Raw genomic sequence first — 19,775 nt, forward strand, 5'->3', positions numbered from 1 at the left:
GTTGCAGTACCAGGCGCAGCCTGTGGATAACAGTGGAGCTGTTTCTGGAAAAACATTCCAACCTTTGTTTCCTAATCCCACAAAACCATTTTTTATGTTGTCTCTTTTGTGTTTTAATTAGTCAAAACCCTGAATTTATATATATATATTTTTCCTTATTTTCAGCTGTATGAAATCTTTACCTTCCTTAAGGGACACGGTGCTGTAATTATGGTGCATGCCGAAAATGGAGATTTAATAGCTCAGGTGAGTAAGAGTTTTTAGTAAACTGGTAAATATTATTTTAGTTTTCACGCAGAAAACCATCCATTTACATAGATCAGATTCGCATTGATAGATATCTGGTTCTATCATATACCGTACTATGTTTACTGGACCATCGCACTAAAATTAAATTTTTCCTTGCTATTTTAGGATGTTTTACTGTAGTTATTACTTTCCATTAAAGTCAATTAGGTATTTGAGTATCTGACTTCAGTTTTACTGCAGGTCGTAAATCAAGAAGCTTTCTTAATAACCTGGCGTGTAGCTTGCTGACATCTAGTGGCAAAAAAGTAAATTGCAACACTTTTTTTTTTTCATAGTTCATTTTTACATGACAAAAAATACTTAAAATGTATGTTTTTCACACACAGAAATTACTTTAAGTACTTCTGGACCAGCCATAGACTATAAATGTTCGGGCAATCTGCTTTCTGCTCTGCAATGATGCATAGTATAGCAGCTGTTTGGCATTGTGCAGCTGCAGGAGCGAGGAGCTGGCTGTCAAGCACAGCTGGACATCCCATAGAGAAGGCAGAGATGGTTTATTATCGCCTCGGCCTTTTCTATCTCTGTAAGCACAACATTGAACAAGCATTCGGTATACAGTATAGGAAGCGCTGACGGCGCTTCGTCCTCTGGGCCCAGCAGTCATGCGGTCACTGTGTGTATGGAGTGAGCAAGAGCTGCTGTGACCTTGGAGACCCAGACAGCTCTGCTGTGTCCTTGGAGAGCCAGTCCGCTCTGCTGTGGCCTTGGAGACCCAGTCAGCTCTGCTGTGTCCTTGGAGACCCAGCCAGCTCTGCTGTGTCCTTGGAGGCCCAGTCAGCTCTGCTGTGTCCTTGGAGACCCAGGCAGCTCTGCTGTGTCCTTGGAGACCCAGACAGCTCTGCTGTGTCCTTGGAGACCCAATCAGCTGTGCTGTGTCATTGGATACCCAGACAGCTCTGCTGTGTCCTTGGAGACCCAGTCTGCTCTGCTGTGTCCTTGGAGACCCAGTCTGCTCTGCTGTGTCCTTGGAGACCCAGTCAGCTCTGCTGTGTCCTTGGAGACCCAGTCAGCTCTGCTGTGTCCTTGGAAACCCAGTCAGCTCTGCTGTGTCCTTGGAGGCCCAGTCAGCTCTGCTGTGTCCTTGGAGACCCAGTCAGCTCTGCTGTGTCCTTGGAAACCCAGTCTGCTCTGCTGTGTCCTTGGAGACCCAGACAGCTCTGCTGTGTCCTTTGAGGCCCAGTCAGCTCTGCTGTGTCCTTGGAAACCCAGTCAGCTCTGCTGTGTCCTTGGAGACCCAGTCAGCTCTGCTGTGTCCTTGGAGGCCCAGTCAGCTCTGCTGTGTCCTTGGAGTCCCAAGCAGCTCTGCTGTGTCCTTGGAGGCCCAGTCACCTCTGCTGTGTCCTTGGAGGCACAGTCACCTCTGCTGTGTCCTTGGAGACCCAGTCACCTCTGCTGTGTCCTTGGAGACCCAGTCAGCTATGCTGTGTCCTTGGAGACCCAGTCAGCTCTGCTGTGTCCTTGGAGGCCCAGTCAGCTCTGCTGTGTCCTTGGAGGCCCAGTCAGCTCTGCTGTGTCCTTGGAGGCCCAGTCAGCTCTGCTGTGTCCTTGGAGGCCCAGTCAGCTCTGCTGTGTCCTTGGAGACCCAGTCAGCTCTGCTGTGTCCTTGGAGACCCAGTCAGCTCTGCTGTGTCCTTGGAGGCCCAGTCAGCTCTGCTGTGTCCTTGGAGGCCCAGTCAGCTCTGCTGTGTCCTTGGAGACCCAGTCAGCTCTGCTGTGTCCTTGGAGACCCAGTCAGCTCTGCTGTGTCCTTGGAGGCCCAGTCAGCTCTGCTGTGTCCTTGGAGACCCAGTCAGCTCTGCTGTGTCCTTGGAGGCCCAGTCACCTCTGCTGTGTCCTTGGAGGCACAGTCACCTCTGCTGTGTCCTTGGAGACCCAGTCACCTCTGCTGTGGCCTTGGAGACCCAGTCAGCTATGCTGTGTCCTTGGAGGCCCAGTCAGCTATGCTGTGTCCTTGGAGACCCAGTCAGCTCTGCTGTGTCCTTGGAGGCCCAGTCAGCTCTGCTGTGTCCTTTGAGGCCCAGTCAGCCATGCTGTGTCCTTGGAGACCCAGTCAGCTCTGCTGTGTCCTTGGAGACCCAGTCAGCTATGCTGTGTCCTTGGAAACCCAGTCTGCTCTGCTGTGTCCTTGGAGACCCAGACAGCTCTGCTGTGTCCTTGGAGGCCCAGTCAGCTCTGGTGTGTCCTTGGAGACCCAGTCAGCTCTGCTGTGTCCTTGGAGGCCCAGTCAGCTATGCTGTGTCCTTGGAGACCCAGTCAGCTCTGCTGTGTCCTTGGAGGCCCAGTCAGCTCTGCTGTGTCCTTGGAGGCCCAGTCAGCTCTGCTGTGCAGGCAGGAGGCAGAGTTTCCCATGTAACCTGGGGCTAATATACCATCAGGTTGAAGAAAAAATGAAACACAAATGAATAAATAAATTAAATAAAAATCAGGAAATAAAAAGCAGAGGCCAATCCAAGTAGCACCACCCCAGTAATCCTCCCCCCATGAATCTGATATAAAAATAATGGTTCCCGAAAGGGGAACACAACATTTAAAACATACTTCTTTAGTCTTTCCTCGCTGATGGCTGCAGCCTCATTTCCCTGAAGAAGCCAGTAATGGCGAAACATGTCGGGGAGGCAGCTGATTTACCTTTTAGATCAGCTAGTCCATGTTGGTGACATATGCCATAGATAGGTCCGCGGCCCCCAAGGCTAAAACATTGACATTAACAATTCAATGTCCGGTTACTGTTGATAGGCTCCATATGGGGAAGTATTGGATAATACTTACACCTATATAATAGCCATCAGACAGTTGTATTTGATACAGCAATTTCATTGTGAGAGGAGGAATTATATTCACCCCTAATGGCTATTACAGTAAGTTGGGACATCACTATCTAATATGGACTCTGTATTTTTCACCAAGCACAATCTCATTATTATTGTTATAGTTTAATAAACGTTATTTTTTAATCTTAGAATCTTTAGTTAGGGTCTCTTTCCATTCAACAACTTGTAAATTATAGTGTTAAACCCTGCACTATTGGTATTTTGAACAATTTTGGAGAGCTGCAGTACCAAACACAACCATTGGTCAGGGGTGGCACTCTTTCTGGAAGAAAGACATTTTTTCTTATTATATCCAACCCTTTAAACATAATTTAGCACATTTACTAATACGGCACTAAGTGTTACACCTGGCTGTACTGTGAGCGCTGCGTCCGCCATATTCCTCTATAGAGGTAGTGGTATATTGCAGTAAAAGCGATGGATTATACTGGTAGAAGATCTTATTCCAGACTCCATTGTTTGTAAAACTCAATATTGATAAATAAAAGATCTCCATTAATCACATGAATAAGGAACCTTTGGCCCCTGTTCACACACATTTGCATTCCTCAAAGTGATGTGCGATATTAAGGCAGATCATTAAATGGACAATTCAGGCAATCTTGTATTCTTCCAACATAATTTTTCATTTATTTTTTCTCCATTTTTATTAAACAGGAACAAAAGCGGATATTAGAAATGGGCATAACTGGACCGGAAGGACATGCTCTGAGCCGACCTGAGGAGGTACGTGCATTGTGTTTATTTCTGCTATTCAGTCATTTAACACCAGCTAAACTTTTTACATAAAAAAAAACAAACTAAATTTTCACTCTTGTTTTGGATTCATACTGTAGCTCTTAATTCCTTGACTAGGTAAAAATCTAAAAAAAAAAATAATAACATTCTAGCTACTGACAGTCACCACTAGAGGGTGCCTAAGAGGTTACCATATACTGTCTTATTATTGAGTTCAATGTATATTCTGTCTGCAGTAAGCGCCTAAGCTCCCTCTAGTGGCGACTGAAGGTAGACAGCATGTTACATGACAATGGCCTGAAAAGACCTCATAGACCAGCTTTTTTTTTTTCGTTAGTTTTCGCCTCTTTGACTTTCAACATGCATAACTCTTTATTTTCTTTCATGGTTGTTTAAAACACACACACACACACACACACACACACACACACACACACACACACTGCTTAGCATAAATGAGTGCATCCCCTTTGCAAAGTAAGTTTTCAATCAATATCTCACTGACCACAAGAAACAATTTTCGAGGTTCATAAAAGATTTTTTAACCTATAACTTGGTTAACTCGGCAAATCTCATCAGACATTACATGGGTGGACTCCACCACTGCTGCTGCCCTGTAGACTTTAGCAAAAGCCTGTATCCTGGCGAAACGCGCGTCGGGGTCAAATGCCCCAATCTTATTCTTGAGAGCAAAGAAAGATTAGGATTCGACTACAAGTCAATGAATGCCGCCATAGTGGCTTCTCCACAAGAATATGATGGTATATAATGTCTTTGACTGAATATAACAGTGGTTACTGACATATCTATTTGTTGGTTAGTCTAAATCCACCTAAGACACATATAGATGCCTTCTGTCGTTCCTTCACATGTCTACCCGAGTGCCCCTCCGGTCTCCTGGACCAGACTTGATGACTTTCCCTGAGGGTAGATCTGCTACATAAAGAAAAAGGGAATATTACTTCTGCCTGATGCTCGCTGGATCTTCTCCATTTTACGGTGAATCAGCTACATTTTGAGCAGTGAATTATTCAGGTTCGCCGCTCTCGGGAACGTCCTTGAAAGATCAAGCGACTGTATATAATGTAAAGTTACGATGTGGATGATAAAATTTTCATCGCGTTCCCTCTGGACATCCTGTTTTTTGCCATTTCAGTAATAAAAAGCTTTCCATCGCAGCTTCTGAAGAAAAATTATTGGTAAATAGAACGCAATATCGTGCATTTTTATTTTATTTTTGAATAATTCAAAACACTTTAAAGATAAAAAAAAACTTATCAATTCTGAGTTCGCATAGTAGTCATACAGCTGTATAGGTGCCTGCCCTGCAATTAAAATCATGAGACATGATTAATCTATCAGAGCTAAAAAAAAAAAATAATAATAATTGAGCAACAAATACTCTTAATATTTGCTGTTAATTGTGATGCACTTCTGTGGAGCATTTTTAACATATAAATACATTTTTATTACTGGTTTCCCATGTAAATGGGGCTGGTATATTATCCCCATTCACAGGGAAATTCAGCCTCCTTTCTGCTTAGCAGAGCTGACTGGGTTTCTTAGGACTCAACAGCTGCTACTCCGTCCCTACAGCCGGCAATCTGATCACTGATCCAGGGGAGGAAGAGCTGTTAGTGCTTACTATAATGTGCACTGTATATACAGTGCTTGTTCAACGCTGTGAATACAGCGATCAGGACAGTAAGGTTGGCAATAACCATCTCTGCTTTTCTTTCCGGGGAGTCAGGCTGTGTCTGACAGACAGCTTCCCACACCTTCATGATTTTGTTCAACTTTAGCAGCTTTGCTCTGCATTGTCATTTTGAAATGTCACTGTAGAGTAAAGTGAGAACTGCCTGAATGTTTAAATTATATAGGCAGTTAGGAACTGGTTAAAGAATAATGTAGAGATTTTTGTGTATGTGTCACGCTGCTGCTATGCAGGGAGATGCAAGCTCCACTAGATGGCAATAGAGTGGCGGGGGGACTGCACACTGCCAGAGCAGACCTGCAGCGCAGCAGTGAGGCTACCACCAGGTGGCAGCAGGATAGTCAAACAAGGCGGGTCAATATTTGTCAGTAGTGCAGTACCAAAGGAGTAAACAAACACAGAGTCAGAGACAAGCCAAAAAGGTCAATTCCGGTCAGGAGCGGAAATACCGAAGACAAGAGACAAAAGCAGGTCAGGGTCTAAGCTGAGTCAAGTACCTCGGGAAGGGGAAACAGTGTCGAGACGGGAAGAGGGGAGTAAACAGACGCAGGCACAGTCAGCAAAGGCAGCAGGACAAATCAAGGTTTAAGCAGGGTCAGCTACTCACGCCGTAGGCCGAAACTATAATATAATATATGACACCGCCTGCAGGATTCAGATAAATAGCAAACCTGAACCCAAAATGAGGCAGAGCAAAGTTAACCCCAGGCCAAGAAGGGGAGAACAGGACTCAAAACCCGGCCTGGATCCTGACAGTATGCCTTGAAAATACCTCTTTCAGTTGGTGCTCAATGTCTGAGTTGTCTGCCTTGTTAATTCTTTCTTCCCCTCTGTATAAATATATGTGTGGCCAGAACAAAGGACTGGCACATGACTTATTCCTTCCAAAGACCATATTAAGGACCAGGGAGCCCTCATTACGAGTGGAAGAAAGACAATTCCGACAGCTAAATAGGAAAAGGTTCTTTACAGTTAGATCAGTGAGAATGTCCTGTCTGTATACTCTTTTCCTCCCCTGCCCAGAAGCTGTGGTATGATCAGACCATGTTCCTGCACGGTCAGACACGGCCATTACACAGTACACAGCAGGGGCACATTTATAAGATTATCTCAGCACAGGAACATTTTATTTATACACAGCCAATTGTGGAAATTATTATTATTCCAAGATCTATGGATTTAAAATGTTGAATAAAATTAAATTTGTTCATAATAAAATCCCTTTAAGGATTTTTTTTTTCTTCCAGCTTGAAGCTGAAGCAGTATTCCGAGCCATTGCCATAGCAAGCCAAATCAACGCCCCTGTCTATATTACCAAAGTGATGAGCAAGAGCTCTGCTGATGTCATTGCACAGGCCAGGAAGAGAGGTAAGCTCTAACCAGTCATACTAGTCCTGCAGCCACGTCTACACATCGGTCACTAAATTGGTCACATCCTCTTTCTTTTTTATTTTTACAAAGATGGATACTTGTAATATATTGTGATATATGTAACTTTATAATTCTTAACTACAAATTGTTCAGTCTTGCCTTTCCTTCACATATTCTGAGATGGGCATCGTGAGACGACTTGCTTTAAAAAAAACGAAAACCTGATTTTGCTAGAGATCTCTGCTATATGTGTCTCTGTGTAGCCAGCCAGCGGTAGTAATGTGAATTGCTTCCTGTCAAGTGAATTAGGATTGTAAAGAATTTGAGTCCTTAAAGGGAATTTTTCAGCTTTTTTTGCTATTTAATCTGAAGACAGCATGAGGTAGAGGTTAAAACACAGATTTCAGTGACACCTCTTTTATCAAGATCCGAGGTTTTGTTTGGTTGCAATGATTGTTTTAGCGCCAGGGGTTTATCATTGCTGGGACACAGCAGCACCTGCATGCTAGTCCGACACGCCCCCTCCTGTGATGAGCACCTCCCTGTCTATAGACAGTATACTCACAAAGCCTGGTGTGGGCGGGGTTAGCTTTCTCAACTCTGCTTCATGCTAAATCTAAATACTCTGATTGTGTCAGATAGGCTGCACCCAGTAATCTATGTGATACATCGTTGGATTCAGATTCTTTTTGCCTACATTACGCTGCTCTCAGATGAGGTAGCAAAAACTTGCTGACGGAGTCTCTTTAAAAGGTTATTTCCCTATCATGAGAGGGTAGGAATAAGTTACCGATGGTCCAGAAACTGGGATCCCCAGCAATCCCAAAGATCAGGGTGTTAGAACCCAAGAAACTGGACCCTGCAAAGCCCTGTTTTAACTCAACTTCACTCCATTCATTGTCTATGGTACTACCGGAAATAGATGAGCGCTTTCTCCAACAGTCCAATAGACAATTAATAGTGTAGAATATGAGCAATCATGCACCAATCAAGAAGGGGCTACAGATCCAATTTCTTGGTTTTCAAAGCCCTAGTCTCGGGATCAGTGGCGGTCCCAGTAGTTGGACTCCAACGATCAGTAAGTTCATAGAATATGGGATAACTTGATTCTTTTAAGAAATTAGCGGTAAGGTAAGAGTGAACATGTCTGTGTATTGGATTGCTGGTGATTGAGTTCTTAATTTATTTATTTTTTACTTAAATTAAGGCGCATTGGTGTTTGGTGAGCCAATTACGGCGAGTTTAGGAACCGATGGAACCCATTACTGGAGCAAAAACTGGGCGAAAGCTGCAGCCTTTGTCACCGCCCCACCACTCAGTCCGGATCCCACCACAGCAGACTACCTGAACACTATGCTAGCATGGTAAGAATTGAAGGAAAGGAGTTAACCCCTACCCCACCTCCCAATAATGGGCCAAAAATGCCATTTCCACAAGCCCTTTATGGCTGACTCATTGCTGCATTGTATTGTATGATTGTCTATTATATGAAACTAGATGGTGGCCCGATTCTAACGCATCGGGTATTCTAGAATATGTATAGTAGTATATAGCACAGCCCACAAAGTATAAAGCACAGCCCACGCAGTATATAACACAGGGCTCATAGTATATTGCCCAGCCAGGTAGTATATAGCAGAGGCCACGTAGTATATACCAGAGGCCACGTAGTATATAGCAGAGCCCACGTAGTATATAGTAGAGCCCATGTAGTATATAGCAGAGCCCACATAGTATATAGCAGAGGCCACGTAGTATATAGCAGAGGCCACGTAGTATATAGCACAGCCCACATAGTATATAGCACAGCCCACGCAGTATATAACACAGGGCACATAGTATATTGCCCAGCCAGGTAGTATATAGCAGAGCCCACGTAGTATATAGCAGAGCCCACGTAGTATATAGCAGAGCCCACGTAGTATATAGCAGAGCCCACGTAGTATATAGCCGAGGCCACGTAGTATATAGCAGAGGCCACATAGTATATAGCAGAGCCCTTGTAGTATATAGCAGAGCCCACGTAGTATATAGCAGAGGCCACATAGTATATAGCAGAGCCCACGTAGTATATAGCAGAGCCCACATAGTATATAGCAGAGGCCACGTAGCATATAGCAGAGGCCACGTAGTATATAGCACAGCCCACATAGTATATAGCACAGCCCACGCTGTTATGACCCCAATGGCAGAGGGTCTCAGAGGTTATTACCAAGTCTGCACACACAAAAAACCAGCTCATAGGGCAGTGGTAACTAGGCTGACCGTATAACTGATCCTAGCACAACAAATAGCAGTAGCCGGGGAACGTACCTACGTTGGTTCTAGACGTCTTGCGCCAGCCGGAGAACTAACTAACCCTAAAGGGAAACAATAGACCTTTCTTGCCTCCAGAGAAAAGACCCCAAAAGTTGGACACAAGCCCCCAACAAATAATAACGGTGAGGTAAGAAGAAAAGACAAACGTAAGAATGAACTAGGTTTTAGCAAAGAGAGGCCCACTGACTAATAGCAGAATATAGGAAGATGACTTATACGGTCAGCAAAAACCCTATCAAAATTTCCACGCTGAATATTCAAGAACCCCCGAACCGTCTAACGGCACGGGGGGAGAATATCAGCCCCCTAGAGCTTCCAGCAATATCAGGAATCACATTTAGTACAAGCTGGACAAAAATAAGAGCAATGCAAATAACCAAAAAATAAGGAAGCAGGACTTAGCTTATTTTGCAAAGAACCAGGACCAGCAGACAGGAGCAAACAGAAAGGAACTGATTACAATGATGCCAGGCACCAGACTGAGAATCCAGGGAGTTTAAATAGCAACACCCCTGGACTAACGAACCAGGTGGGTACCAAGCTGGGGAAAGAAAATCAAAGTGTCATGTAGCTAGTGACCACAAGAGGGAGCCAAAAAGTTCAATTCACAACAGTACCCCCCCCCCCTTAAGGAGGGGTCACCGAACCCTCACCAAGACCACCAGGGCGATCAGGATGAGCAGCGTGAAAGGCACGAACCAAATCGGCCGCATGAACATCAGAGGCGACCACCCAGGAATTATCCTCCTGACCATAGCCCTTCCACTTGACCAGATACTGAAGCCTCCGTCTGGAGAGACGAGAATCCAAGATCTTCTCCACCACGTACTCCAACTCGCCCTCAACCAACACCGGAGCAGGAGGCTCAACAGAAGGAACCACCGGCACAACGTACCGCCGCAACAAAGACCTATGGAACACGTTGTGAATGGCAAACGACACCGGAAGATCCAAGCGAAAGGACACTGGATTAAGGATTTCCAAAATCTTATAAGGACCGATGAAGCGAGGCTTAAATTTAGGAGAGGAGACCTTCATAGGAACAAACCGAGAAGACAGCCACACCAAATCCCCAACGCGAAGTCGGGGACCCACACCGCGGCGGCGGTTGGCAAAACACTGAGCCTTCTCCTGTGACAATTTTAAGTTGTCCACCACATGATTCCAGATCTGCTGCAACCTATCCACCACAGAATCTACCCCAGGACAGTCAGAGGGCTCAACATGTCCCGAGGAAAAACGAGGATGAAAACCAGAGTTGCAGAAAAATGGCGAAACCAAAGTAGCGGAACTAGCCCGATTATTAAGGGCAAACTCAGCCAATGGCAAGAAGGTCACCCAATCATCCTGATCTGCAGAAACAAAACACCTCAAATAAGCCTCTAGAGTCTGATTTGTTCGCTCAGTTTGACCATTAGTCTGAGGATGAAAGGCAGATGAAAACGACAAATCAATGCCCATCTTAGCACAAAAGGATCGCCAGAACCTGGAAACAAACTGGGATCCTCTGTCAGACACGATATTCTCAGGAATGCCGTGCAAACGAACCACATTCTGAAAGAATAGAGGAACCAGATCGGAAGAGGAAGGCAGCTTAGGCAAAGACACCAAATGGACCATCTTGGAAAAACGATCACATACCACCCAGATGACAGACATGCCCTGAGACACCGGAAGATCTGAAATGAAATCCATGGAAATGTGTGTCCAAGGCCTCTTCGGGACAGGCAAGGGCAAGAGCAACCCGCTGGCACGAGAACAGCAAGGCTTAGCTCGAGCACAAGTCCCACAGGACTGCACAAACGACCGCACATCCCGTGACAAGGAAGGCCACCAAAAGGACCTAGCCACCAAATCTCTGGTGCCAAAAATCCCCGGATGCCCTGCCAACACCGAGCAATGAACCTCGGAAATGACTCTGCTGGTCCATTTATCAGGAACAAACAGTCTGTCAGGTGGACAAGAGTCAGGTCTACCAGCCTGAAATCTCTGCAACACACGTCGCAAATCCGGAGAAATGGCCGACAAGATAACTCCCTCTTTAAGAATACCAGCTGGCTCTGAGACTCCAGGAGAGTCAGTCACAAAGCTCCTAGAAAGAGCATCAGCCTTCACATTCTTTGAACCTGGTAGGTACGAGACCACAAAGTCAAAACGGGAGAAAAACAATGACCAACGGGCCTGTCTAGGATTCCGGCGTTTAGCAGACTCGAGATACATCAGATTTTTGTGATCAGTCAAGACCACCACACGATGCTTAGCACCCTCGAGCCAATGACGCCACTCCTCAAATGCCCACTTCATGGCCAACAACTCCCGATTGCCAACATCATAGTTCCGCTCAGCAGGCGAAAACTTCCTAGGAAAAAAGCACATGGTCTCATTATAGAGCAACCAGGGTCTCTCTGCGACAAAACGGCCCCTGCACCGATCTCAGAAGCATCCACTTCAACCTGAAAGGGAAGTGAGACATCAGGCTGACACAAAACAGGCGCCGAAGTAAACCGGCGCTTCAGCTCTTGGAAAGCTTCCACGGCTGCAGGAGTCCAGTTAGCAACATCAGAACCTTTCTTGGTCATATCCGTCAAAGGTTTAACAACGCTAGAAAAGTTAGCGATAAAACGACGGTAGAAGTTAGCAAAACCCAAGAACTTCTGAAGACTCTTAACTGACGTGGGTTGAGTCCAATCATGAATAGCTCGGACCTTGACTGGGTCCATCTCCACCGCAGAAGGGGAGAAAATAAAACCCAAAAAGGGAACCTTCTGCACTCCAAAGAGACACTTTGAGCCCTTGACAAACAAAGCATTCTCACGCAAAACCTGAAACACCATCCTGACCTGCTTTACATGGGAGTCCCAATCATCAGAAAAAACCAGAATATCATCCAGATAAACAATCATAAATTTATCCAGATACTTTCGGAAGATATCATGCATAAAGGACTGAAACACTGAAGGAGCATTAGAGAGCCCAAAAGGCATCACCAAGTACTCAAAATGACCTTCGGGCGTATTAAATGCAGTTTTCCATTCATCTCCCTGCTTAATGCGCACAAGGTTGTACGCACCACGAAGATCTATCTTGGTGAACAACTTGGCACCCTTAATCCGGGCAAACAAGTCCGACAACAGAGGCAAAGGATACTGAAATTTAACAGTGATTTTATTCAGAAGCCGATAGTCTATACAAGGTCTCAAAGATCCGTCCTTCTTGGCCACAAAAAAGAATCCCGCACCAAGAGGGGAAGAGGATGGACGAATATGCCCCTTCTCCAGAGACTCCTTGATATACGAACGCATTGCGGTATGCTCAGGTACAGACAGATTAAATAATCTTCCCTTAGGAAATTTACTACCTGGAATCAAATCTATAGCGCAGTCACAGTCCCTATGAGGAGGAAGAGCACTGGACCTGGACTCGCTGAATACATCCTGATAATCAGACAAATACTCAGGAACTTCCGAAGGAGTAGAGGAAGCAATAGACACCGGCGGGGAATCGCCATGAATTCCCTGACAGCCCCAACTTGACACAGACATTGCCTTCCAATCCAAAACTGGATTATGGGTCTGTAACCATGGTAGACCCAAAACGACCAAATCATGCATTTTATGCAGAACCAGAAAACGAATCACCTCCCGATGTTCAGGAGTCATACACATGGTTACCTGTGTCCAAAACTGCGGCTTATTTTCCGCCAATGGCGTAGCATCAATACCTCTAAGAGGGATAGGATTTACCAACGGCTCAAGAACAAAACCACAGCGTTTGGCAAATGAAAAATCCATAAGACTCAGGGCAGCACCTGAATCCACAAACGCCATAACAGGGTAGGAAGACAATGAGCAAATTAAAGTCACAGACAAAATAAATTTAGGTTGCAAATTACCAATGGCGACAGGACTAACCACCTTTGTTAAGCGTTTAGAGCATGCTGATATAACATGTGTAGGATCACCACAGTAAAAACACAACCCATTCTGACGTCTATGATTTTTCCGTTCATTTCTAGTCTGAATTCTACCACATTGCATTAAATCAGGTGTTTGTTCAGACAACACCACCAGAGGATTAGCGGCTTTGCGCTCCCGCAAACGCCGGTCAATTTGAATAGCCAGCGCCATGGAATCATTCAGACTTGTAGGAATGGAGAAACCCACCATCACATTCTTAATGGCTTCAGAAAGGCCATTTCTGAAATTTGCGGCCAGAGCACACTCATTCCACTGAGTAAGCACGGACCATTTCCGAAATTTTTGGCAATACACTTCAGCTTCATCCTGGCCCTGAGAGATAGCCAGCAAAGCTTTTTCTGCCTGAATTTCAAGATTGGGCTCCTCGTAAAGCAACCCGAGCGCCAGAAAAAACGCATCAATATTTGCCAATGCCAGATCTCCTGGCGCTAACGAGAAGGCCCAATCCTGAGGGTCGCCCCGCAAGAAAGAGATAACAATTTTTACTTGCTGAGCTGAGTCTCCAGACGAACGAGGTCTCAGAGATAGAAACAATTTACAATTATTCCTGAAATTCCTAAACTTAAATCGGTCTCCAGAGAACAGTTCAGGAATAAGTATTTTAGGTTCTGACATAGGACTACAAGTAACAAAATCTTGAATGCCCTGCACACGAGCAGCAAGCTGATCCACACTAGTAATCAAAGTCTGGACATTCATGTCTGCAGCAAGCTCAAGCCACTCAGAGATAAAGGGGAGGAAGAAAGGGAAAAAAAAAACAAAAAAAACTCAGAATTTCCTTTCTTATAATCCCACTTCTGCAATGCATTAAGTATTACTTTTGGCCTGGCATACTGTTATGACCCCAATGGCAGAGGGTCTCAGAGGTTATTACCAAGTCTGCACACACAAAAAACCAGCTCATAGGGCAGTGGTAACTAGGCTGACCGTATAACTGATCCTAGCACAACAAATAGCAGTAGCCGGGGAACGTACCTACGTTGGTTCTAGACGTCTTGCGCCAGCCGGAGAACTAACTAACCCTAAAGGGAAACAATAGACCTTTCTTGCCTCCAGAGAAAAGACCCCAAAAGTTGGACACAAGCCCCCAACAAATAATAACGGTGAGGTAAGAAGAAAAGACAAACGTAAGAATGAACTAGGTTTTAGCAAAGAGAGGCCCACTGACTAATAGCAGAATATAGGAAGATGACTTATACGGTCAGCAAAAACCCTATCAAAATTTCCACGCTGAATATTCAAGAACCCCCGAACCGTCTAACGGCACGGGGGGAGAATATCAGCCCCCTAGAGCTTCCAGCAATATCAGGAATCACATTTAGTACAAGCTGGACAAAAATAAGAGCAATGCAAATAACCAAAAAATAAGGAAGCAGGACTTAGCTTATTTTGCAAAGAACCAGGACCAGCAGACAGGAGCAAACAGAAAGGAACTGATTACAATGATGCCAGGCACCAGACTGAGAATCCAGGGAGTTTAAATAGCAACACCCCTGGAGTAACGAACCAGGTGGGTACCAAGCTGGGGAAAGAAAATCAAAGTGTCATGTCGCTAGTGACCACAAGAGGGAGCCAAAAAGTTCAATTCACAACACCACGCAGTATATAACACAGGGCATATAGTATATTGCCCAGCCAGGTAGTATATAGCACAGCCTACGCAGTATATAACACAGGGCACATAGTATATTGCCCAGCCAGGTAGTATATAGCAGAGCCCACGTAGTATATAGCAGAGCCCACGTAGTATATAGCAGAGCCCACGTAGTATATAGCAGAGGCCTTGTAGTATATAGCAGAGCCCACGTAGTATATAGCCGAGGCCACGTAGTATATAGCAGAGGCCACATAGTATATAGTAGAGCCCACATAGTATATAGCAGAGGCCTTGTAGTATATAGCAGAGCCCACGTAGTATATAGCAGAGCCCACGTAGTATATAGCAGAGCCCACATAGTATATAGCAGAGGCCACGTAGCATATAGCAGAGGCCACGTAGTATATAGCACAGCCCACATAGTATATAGCACAGCCCACGCAGTATATAACACAGGGCACATAGTATATTGCCCAGCCAGGTAGTATATAGCAGAGCCCACGTAGTATATAGCAGAGCCCACGTAGTATATAGCAGAGCCCACATAGTATATAGCAGAGGCCTTGTAGTATATAGCAGAGCCCACGTAGTATATAGCCGAGGCCACGTAGTATATAGCAGAGGCCACATAGTATATAGCAGAGCCCTTGTAGTATATAGCAGAGCCCACGTAGTATATAGCCGAGGCCACGTAGTATATAGCAGAGGCCACATAGTATATAGCAGAGCCCACGTAGTATATAGCAGAGCCCACGTAGTATATAGCAGAGCCCACATAGTATATAGCAGAGGCCACGTAGCATATAGCAGAGGCCACGTAGTATATAGCACAGCCCACATAGTATATAGCACAGCCCACGCAGTATATAACACAGGGCATATAGTATATTGCCCAGCCAGGTAGTATATAGCAGAGCCCACGTAGTATATAGCAGAGCCCACGTAGTATATAGTAGAGCCCACGTAGTATATAGTAGAGCCCACGTAGTATATAACACAGAGACGTATGTAACACAGCCCAAGTAGTATGGCAGCTTTCTGGAGACCGTCCCCGGCCCGTCCGTCCATGAGAGGAGCAGATGGACGGCCGGTGGTGAGAGCGGCGGAGGCGCCATCTCCGGCAGTGCAGGAGCAGCACACGGCCCGTGCCTAACAATAACAGGACACGTGTGTAGATGACGGAGAGGCCGAGGGCCCGGCCGGGAGTGTGGCTCACACGGGGCGCCCTGCAGGACTCCACAGTGCCGGCACATGGGCTGGCTCCGAAGAGCTGTTCACTAGCGGGGTGATAGTCCGCCCTTCCTGTAGTCCGGCACGGAGGCCGTTGCTGGCGGAGGACATCGTGGCTGCTCCCGGGAGTGTGTGGAGCCCCGGGCACAAGTCAGATGATGGCGGCCGCTGTGATCTCCCCGTTGTATTTCCATGTCCCGCATCGTGAGCGCTCGCTGCTTCCTCCCCATTATAATCTCGTGCACCATGTGCGGGTCATGTGCCAGCAGTGAAGTAGGGAGGGACTAATCGGACTGTGCCCGTTGCTGATTGGTCGTGGCAGCCATGACAGGCAGCTGGCACGACCAATCAGCGACGCGGGATTTCCGTGACGGAAGTTGCCGACAGAAAGACGGAAGTACCCCTTAGACAATTATATATATAGATGAATAATCAGTGAGCAGGAACATGGAACTCCGAACTCCGTGGCAAACAGAATCATGAAAAAACAAATCTCTATACTCACCTTAGTAATTCCCTGGTGCTCCTGTGGCTGCGCTTATCTGGTCACCCCTCCAGGCTCTTATCTGGGGCTGCAGCCATGATATGTTGTCAGTCTGTGATTGGCTGCAGGGGTCATCACTAAAGTAGTGAAATTTTGATAAGGATCTTTTCGAGGTTTAGCATTCCTGGTGCCTCATACCTGATCATAGTAAGTAGTAAAGTATCTGTGTGGCTTCCAGCAGAAAGCTAGCCATGTTTAGTAAGGACAATAGCCCCCTCTTGTGGTCAGGAGAGGAAAACAACAAACACATTGATCTTATAGAGAAGCTCATAATTATAGGAATACTCTTTTTTTAATCTCAATTCAACCAAGAGATTGAGATGAAAGAAGAGAAAAAAAATATTCAATCTTATGAAGATGATAAATAACCCTAAAATAAAAATCATTCGTGCCCACTAGTGGTAATTAAACTGAGTCATTGTTCAAGGTTTTTTAATTATGCTCTTATGTATAATTTATGACCTCCTGATTCTTCCCAAACATAGGATATTGGGGAAAACAAGGATTAGGCATAATGAACTTCAACACCCAAATCCTTTTAGGGGTGGACATTACATTTAAAGGGGATGTCCACTGTTACTTAAAGAGTGACCGGTATTTTAATTCCATAAATCAATAGTACACATAAAAATAAGTGTGTAATATATCTTATAAGATAAATCTGCTGCTTTCTCCTCCTGGACTGCATTCTCAAAATTCTCAATTCACAAGTGAAAATCTGTATTCAGTGAAGACCGATTATCACGTGACAGAGATAGATGATCTAAAACTTCTTCATAGAACCTTATGAGCACCAACCGTCATCCCCTGTCTCCGTAATGTGAAAATCTGTCTTCACTGAGAATAAATGATCAGTCCAGGAGGAGAAAGAAGTGGATTTTTTCAAATAAGATATATTACAAAGTTTCTTATTTTCTTGTGTGCGATTATTTCAGAAAAAATAATGGTTATGTTTTAAATAAATGTAGTTGGAGTGAAAAATCATTTTTGCAGTTGGGCTTCATTAAAAATGTTGCATTCTATACAGTGGGTACGGAAAGTATTCAGACCCCTTTCAATTTTTCATTTTTTGTTCCATTGCAGCCATTTGGTAAACTCCAAAAAGTTCATTTTTTCTCATTAATGTACACTCTGCACCCCATCTTTACTGAAAAAAAACCCAGAAATGTAGAATTTTTTTGCAAATTTATTAAAAAAGAAAAACTGAAATATCACATGGTCATAAGTCTTCAGCCCCTTTGCTCAGTATTGAGTAGAAGCCCCTTTTGAGCTAGTGCAGCCATGAGTCTTCTTGGGAATGATGCAACAAGTTTTTCACACCTGGATTTGGGGATCCTCTGCCATTCTTCCTTGCAGATCCTCTCCAGTTCCATCAGGTTGGATGGTGAACGTTGGTGGACAGCCATTTTCAGGTCTCTTCAAAGATGCTCAATTGGGTTTAGGTCAGGGCTCTGGCTGGGCCAGTCAAGAATGGTCACATAGTTGTTCTGAAGCCACTCCTTTGTTATTTTAGCTGTGTGCTTAAGGTCATTGTCTTGTTGGAAGGTGAACCTTCGGCCAAGTCTGAGGTCCAGAGCACTCTGGAAGAGGTTTTCATCCACGATATCTCTGTACTTGGCAGCATTCATGTTTCCTTCAATGACAACCAGTTGTCCTTTCCCTGCAGTTGAAAAACACCCCCATAGCACAATGCTGCCACCACCATGTTTTACTGTTGGGATTGTATTGGGCAGGTGCTGAGCAGTGCCTGGTTTTCTCCATACATACCGCTTAGAATTATCACCAAAAAGGTCTATCTTCATCTCATCAGACCAGAGAATCTTATTTCTCATAGTCTGGGAGTCTTTCATGTGTTTTTTAGCAAACTCTATGCAGGCTTTCATATGTCTTCCATTGAGGAGGGGCTTCCATTGGGCCACTCTGCCATAAAGACCTGACTGGTGGAAGGCTGCAGTGATAGTCAACTTTGTGGAACTTTCTCCCATCTTCCTACTGCATCTCTGGAGCTCAGCCACAGTGATCTTGGGGTTCTTCTTCACCTCTCTCACCGAGGCTCTTCTCCCACGATTGCTCAGTTTGGCTGGATGGCCAGGTCTAGGAAGACTTCTAGTGGTCCCAGACTTCTTCCATTTAAGGATTATGGAGGCCACTGTGCTCTTAGGAACCTTGAGTACTGCAGAAATTCTATTGTAACCTTGGCCAGATCTGTGCCTTGCCACAATTCTGTCTCTGAGCTCCTTGGCCAGTTCCTTTGACCTCATGATTCTCATTTGGTCTGACATGCACTGTGAGCTGTGAGGTCTTATATAGACAGGTGTGCGCCTTTCCAAATCAAGTCCTATCAGTTTAATTAAACACAGCTGGACTCCAATGAAGGAGTAGAACCATCTCAAGGAGGATCACAAGGAAATGGACAGCATGTGACTTAAATATGAGGGTCTGAGCAAAGGGTCTGAATACCTATGACCATGTGATATTTCTGTTTTTCTTTTTTAATAAATTTGCAAAAATTTCTACATATCTGTTTCTTTTCGGTCAAGATGGGGTGCAGAGTGTACATTAATGTGAAAAAAAAAATTTAATTTGCCAAATGGCTGCAATGAAACAAAGAGTGAAAAATTTAAAGGGGTCTGAATACTTTCCGTACCCACTGTAGTCGCTGTGTTGCAATGTTTTTTGCTGGTTGTGAAATGAGTTAACTGATAATCTGTCAGTCAGCTCAGAGAAATTTGTAACTCTGTTACCTGTTGTTTTTTTTTTTGTCAGCTCCTTTCAGACAATTTATGACCACAGATCACATCCAAGTTGATGGTGCAGGGCAACAAAAGAGGTTGTAAAAGCCGAAAGGTGCAACATTTGTAATAAACCCCAATTTCGAAAATTATTTTTAGCCACAAATGCATACATTTAAGTAAAAAAAAAAAGCAGATATGCAGTAAAAAATATCTATATAGTAATATATTTATTACATTTGATATAATACAGTGCAAGCAAAGAGTTGTGATTTAAAGTGTCACTATCGTTCTATTAATCTGTTGACATTTGATCGTTACATAAGTCACCTATAGGCACTAATCCATAAGTGTTACCGCTATACACAGACAGCAAGATAGAACATCAACTAAACCCTTCACTTATCCAA

The 19,775-nt window shown here is 44.7% G+C and overlaps 1 protein-coding gene across 2 annotated transcripts in view; it reads left to right on the top strand.

The window, feature by feature from the left end:
* The window catches only part of CRMP1 (collapsin response mediator protein 1), a 109,530-nt gene that overhangs the window by 63,888 nt on the left and 25,867 nt on the right, over positions 1–19,775 (top strand). For both annotated transcript variants that reach the window (XM_077280128.1, XM_077280129.1), the window contains exons 6-9: positions 166–246; positions 3,801–3,869; positions 6,843–6,963; positions 8,174–8,330. In XM_077280128.1, coding sequence (XP_077136243.1) covers positions 166–246; positions 3,801–3,869; positions 6,843–6,963; positions 8,174–8,330 — 428 coding nt within the window. The remainder of the gene's footprint in view (positions 1–165; positions 247–3,800; positions 3,870–6,842; positions 6,964–8,173; positions 8,331–19,775) is intronic.

Source organism: Ranitomeya variabilis, chromosome 1 (assembly GCF_051348905.1).
Source record: "Ranitomeya variabilis isolate aRanVar5 chromosome 1, aRanVar5.hap1, whole genome shotgun sequence".
Taxonomy (NCBI): Eukaryota; Metazoa; Chordata; class Amphibia; order Anura; family Dendrobatidae; genus Ranitomeya; species Ranitomeya variabilis.